The sequence below is a fragment of the Podarcis vaucheri genome, assembly GCF_965113315.1.
Source record: "Podarcis vaucheri genome assembly, chromosome: 3".
Classification (NCBI taxonomy): domain Eukaryota; kingdom Metazoa; phylum Chordata; class Lepidosauria; order Squamata; family Lacertidae; genus Podarcis; species Podarcis vaucheri.
The window spans coordinates 49,058,067-49,063,758 of record NC_138761.1 but is presented as its reverse complement, the minus strand read 5'-3'; the positions used below and the strand labels follow the sequence as shown (position 1 = coordinate 49,063,758).

The 5,692-nt window shown below is 45.0% G+C and overlaps 1 protein-coding gene across 1 annotated transcript; it reads left to right on the top strand.

Annotated features, from left to right (window-relative positions):
• Positions 1-257: 257 nt before the first annotated feature.
• On the top strand, positions 258-4,743 carry MAP10 (microtubule associated protein 10). The gene has a single exon (XM_082216999.1). It carries the CDS (start codon positions 300-302, stop codon positions 2,868-2,870), a length of 2,571 nt encoding a protein of 856 aa, XP_082073125.1. The 5' UTR covers positions 258-299; the 3' UTR covers positions 2,871-4,743.
• Positions 4,744-5,692: the final 949 nt, after the last annotated feature.

Here is a 5,692-nt window from a genome sequence, read left to right as displayed (position 1 = left end):
GGGTTGGACTAGATGACCCCTGGGAGTCCCTTCCGACTCCGCGGTCCTGACCCCGATACGGCCCGGAGAGCTTGATCGCAGGAGAGGTTAGCTGGGATTCCCCAGAGGGCTTTGCGGCCGCGGCGGGCAGACGCAGCGAGGGTCGCCGGTCGCTAGACAACGGCTTCCATAGAGATAATTATACGCGGAGGCTGGCGCGCGCGAGTGGCCGCGCGGTTTCCCCCCTCCGGTCTCGCGAGAGCGAACGTTCGCCGCCGCCGCCGCCTGCCCGCCCGCCCTGCTGTCGACGGCGAGCCGGGATGGAGGAGGGCGACGGCTGCGAGGAGAGCCTGTTCTCGCTGGAGCTGCTGGTGGAGTCGGCGCGCGTGGAGCCGCGGCTGCTGCCGACGCCCATGCCGGCCAGCAGGCCCTTCCGCCCGGCGGTGGCGCTGCGGCTGCTGGACTTCCCCACGCTCCTGGTACGCGCCCCGCACTCGGTGCCGGGCCCGCTGGTGCCCTTCGGCCGGGGCAAGTCGTGCCTGTTCCGGCTGCGGCCGGGCGCCCTCAAGGGCCTCCTGAGGCGCTCGCCGCTCTACGCGCTGCTGCTGGCGCTGCCGCCGGGACAAGGCCCCGCCCGCCTGCTGGGCACCTCCAGCGTCTCCCTGGCGGCCGCCGCCGAGGAGCTGCTGCTGGGGAGCGGCCCCGGGGGGCGAAGGGGCCAGTTTCCGCTGAGGGACCTGATGGGGGAGCCGGTGGGAGAACTGGGCCTGAGCTACCGCCTGAGTAACTTGGGGCCCTGCCTGCTGGGCCACTTGGGGCAGGGGGCGGCCCCCGGGGAGCCCCACATCGAGGAGCGGCACAGATCACCGCCACGTCCTCCCAGCGTCCACAGCGACAGAGGGGTCAACCTGGAGCTCATCCCAGAGGGAGAAGAAGACCAGCAGGACCCTGCCCCGGAAGGTGGCAGCACGGAGTCCTTAAACAGCACCCTTACCGAAGAACAACCCCCCAGCCTTGCTGTGCAGAAAGCAGCCCAAGAGTTGGAGATTTTGACCAACGTCTTCTGCCCCCCGCCAATGTACTATAGTCGCCCGGCTGAAAATCCTTGCTCCACGCCGAAAGCGTCATCAGGGATGGTGACGGTGGCTGCACCTCGCGAACCTTTTCCAGAAGAAGAAATCGTCTTTCCCTCTGCAGAGCCTCTTAAGGAAGAGCCTTCAAATAGCGTCCCAGAGCCTGCCTTGGCATCTCCAGCGCTTAGTAGCCATGATCAGCTCAGACAAACCTTGAGCCAGCTGCCTCTGCTGAATGCTTTGTTGGTGGAACTGTCCCTGCTGAGCAACCAGTCACTGCAGCCAGGGCCGTCTACTGTGCATCCTCAGTTAGCATGGCTATACCAAAATGTAGCAGATGGTACAAAAGCCCCGCCCTCAAGTGTCAAGAGTCTATGCCCCTTCCGGGAATATAAAAAACCCTCTCCTAATCATAAAGAGAGAGGAAGGTCTGCTAGCCCAAAGTTAAAAAGAAATCGCCCAGATCATTTAAAATGCATGTATCCCTCCATGCACGTTACAAGCGCTGGTAAAGGATTCACAAAAATGGAAAGAAGTGGCAATCTTGAGAAAAACAATACTAAGGAAAACTCTTCCCCTAAACGAAGGCTTACATATGGCCTAACAAATACTCTAAAACTTCGTTTGCTGCGCTCCAATCCAGTCATGTTGAAAGTGCATGAAAAAAGGGAACATCGTAGAAAAAAGCAAGGAGACTTCACCATTGAAAGGAAAGGCAAAAGCTCTTCAAATAAAGGGAAACTATTGCGGAGCTCTCCCGAGCGCCATTCAAAGTCTTCTGTACAATTTGATGAAAAAAGCATCTCCGAAGAAAATGCTCAAATAAATGAAAATGTTGAGACTCTAATACAAAGCAGTACTGACCAAGATTACTCTGCCACCATAAAGGGACTAACCTGTGATCTCAAAAAAAAAGTTGCAGCCCGCCGTGTAAAGAGTCATGAAAATGCAAAACACAAGGGCTTTCCTGAAAGTATTAGCTCTTCTTATAAAGAAAAGAGTTTGAAAGTCCATCTGCCGAGAGTCTGTTTGCAGGATACTAATGCCCTTGAAAGTAAAATTGATACAGAAGAAGAAAAATGTGTACTGAAAAATAATTGGGATGCTTCAAGCCTTCGTAATGATAGCCAGAGCAACAATTTTGAAAGAAGCTATGGACTTAAGAATTCATTTGATGTGGTTCTTGGCTCTGAAAATGCAGCCTATTCAGAAGATTTCACCAATGTTGACAGTTCAGGCACAGCCTTAGAAGCTCAAGAGAGCAGCTCTGAACCTTTGCTAATAAACCCAAATCAAAGCCAGTCTGTTATGGACTCGGATTCTAAAATGTCTGAAAGAAGCATGACTGCTGAAAGCATTTCACCCCCTGTTCCAGTTCCCTCAGATACATCTCCTATCCAATCTCTAAAAAAGACCTATTATTCAAAATCTAATGAAAAAGCCACAGGTGTTGATCTTAATCAATTTGATCATGATTCTCCTTCTGCAAGAGTTTCAAAGGAGGAACTTGCAGCTCAGCGGGCCAACAAGGAAGGGAGCAAAGATATGCAGACCTTGGGCAAGGAACAAGTTCCCTCTGAGAGAAATAATAATGTAGAAAAAGGTGAATCATCTGTGGAAAGGAGCCAGTCAATAAGGACATCTCAAGTTAGCTCTTACTTGCCCTCCAGTGTGTCTGATGTTGATTTTAGTGGGTTAGAAGAAAGCAATCCATCTGAAAAAGAAAAAGATGATAATTTTGAGATGGTGGATATTACTAATCAATATAGACACATCAGTGAATTAGTAGTAAACAAGCTTCCAGGATACACAATGTAATTACCAATTATAATGACCAGATCAAAGTGAAAATGTCTTTATTTTTATATGCTAAGTTTGCAAGTATTATGAGTGTCTTTCACAAATGCAGTTTTTATTTTATAAGTGATGGATATAAAAAATGTACCATGGGTATTTTTAGGTGAGCCATCCAGAGCATGCAGAACTCTGCAACTGTTTGGATTTTAGGTTAGTGCTCTCGCACACACGTACAGAATGGTGAGCTGCTTTTGAAACTCAAAACAAGTTTCAAAAACTTTTGGGAGAAGACTGCCATGCAAATATACATTTTTGTGTTTCCAATGAGTATTTGGGTGCATGCAGAATTCCTATCGTGACTGATGTCCAGTGTCTCCCATTTTTAGCAGTTTCCTTTCATTGCAAGTAGATACAGGGATCCCTGATTTGTATCAAGACTGTGGCATGGGGTAAAGAATTGACACTCCCCACCCCACTTCATTTTAGAAAAATGCATGGCTATATAAACTAATGGCGTGTCCATTTTGGACCTAAGTTTATGAAGTGGAATGGCATTGCTGCCATGTGACACATTTGGCCTCTGCCACGCTAGTGCAAATATTATTTTGAAAGAGAATTTGGGCTTTTGTGCCAAAAGGCAGATCTAATATGTAGCAATGGCTGCACTGAACAATTCATCCTCTGAAATAAATTCAGCAATCTGAATCTTGATCAATGCTGATCAAGTCAGTAATATGAATAAGTAAAAAATGCTTTTTGATATTGTTTTACTGCAGCTCCACTTGAATGTCATAGCATTGTGCAGTGGTTCTACCATCCTAGCTAATGCCCAATAAGTGTTCAGTGATCAAAACAATTTGTATACAAGTCCTCAGACACACTTTCAATTCAAATAGAACAGTCTAATTCTTAAATCAATTTCAGAAGGGGGAAACAGTTAAAATGAGATGAACAGGAGCACTCTCACATTTAATTTTAACTGATATATGGGAGACAAAGAACTTCCAAACTGGCTGTTTATTGTGCAGTCACACTGATAGGGTTGCATGAAACTTTATGGAGGCTATATGATGCCACCAGCTTACTGAGAATTCATCCTGATATGTTAGCGCAGTGCTTATATAACATTGCCAGCTCTTGATTGTTATCTTGCATTTTCCAGGGCAATTTCTCTCACTTTTATTGGACTTTTTGCAGTGAGAAAAGTAACACAATAATTACACTAGAAAGTGTGGGATAAGAACTAACTTTTGCACAGATAAATAGCCTGTTTGGAAGCACGCTGGGTGTCATGCATCAGCGGTACTGATTTTTGTTAAGGATGGGATATAAATGCCTTAAGTAAATAATATTAGTAAGACCAAGTTCATGTAAGTTTTAGAGTAGATGTGTTTTGTCCCAATTAAGAGCCAAGTCCTGTTTCTGTTATAGTGCAAGTTCATATTGTGGCTGCCCCTAAAATTATGTCAAATCTTAATTCAGAAATGCAGAGGATCTTATTCTACTGCCTGCCAAGTGTACCTGTAAGGCCAGATTTAAGAGTTTCCCACTCTTTTGTGTGAAAGTACCATAAAGAAGCCTTGATAAGCACTGATTGAGATCAAGAATGAAACAAGCTTATGTGCTGGGTTCCATAGGATTGGGCTCCTAGTGCATCAGTACCAGAAGTGAGTGTCATGTCGTTATAGACAAATGCTACTTTAGTTTAATTAGCATAAACATTGCATTCAAAATGTCAGAAGTAACGGGACAGTATACTGAGACCATCGGGTATAGGACGGTATAGAAATAAAATAATAATACGGTAGTATGTAGTAGAAGGTTCGATTCGATTCAGTGTTCTATTTTAGAGTACTATAGGAGAATTTGAAGTGAATCAGGATCAGAAAGGAGAAACAAAAGCAGAATTTACAGGGTGTGTTTAGGACAAAATGGGGTTTGGGACACCATAGAACAAAAATATAGAAAAAGCAAATGATATTCAACTGCAGGAAGGAAGATGTCATTTAAGTTGGAGAGGGGGCAAATTAAATCGAGGGTGTCATGGGAGACAGCATTCTCAAACTATACATAGTAAGTTTCCATGAATGATGAAAAAAGTTCATGCTCTCAATAATAATATAGACCAACCACAGATATTTTGAATGGCTCTGCTCACTCTTGTCACTGGAAGAGGAATAATCCAGAAAAGCCAATGTACTAAAAAGTGAGGCAGTTTTTCTGTGAGTGCATGCACAGGAGGGAAGGGAGGAATATTGACTATATAAGAACACACAAATTGCAGCTTTGACATCTCTGCCTTTTCAGAGTAACCTACCTCTCACTTGTGAAATCTAGCCAGAGGCAAGTTGTGGACTCCCCTTTTTTTGAGAATGTAATTGTTTGAATTTATAATTTAAAGCTTCAGCCCTGTTCATTTATAATTTAAGGATTCTATCCTATTTAGGCAGGCATATGTACTTGTGAACTAAGACTTCACTTTTCTATCTTTGCATTGTTTCAGAATAGTTCTGGAGCTGCCCAGTCACAAAGAGGAGACTAGGTCACACACAAACTTCAACATATTCAACCAGCCCTTTGTGTTGGAGCTTCATATTTATAGATTTATAGAATCCTGCCTTAGGGCAGTGGCTTCATTTGGAAAAGTTCTGCGGTTCCCTTTTGCCCTTCTCTTTTTTCAAATGTTCCTGTCCAATTAATTCCTCATTTTCTGCTATTGTGATCTGAAAGTTTATTGGTTACAACTCACTCAGATGCTGAGATGTTTCCACAGGATGTTAATCTCGTTTCACCAAGACAGCAGTTCATATAATAATATTCTGAATATATTTAGTGTTAAGTTG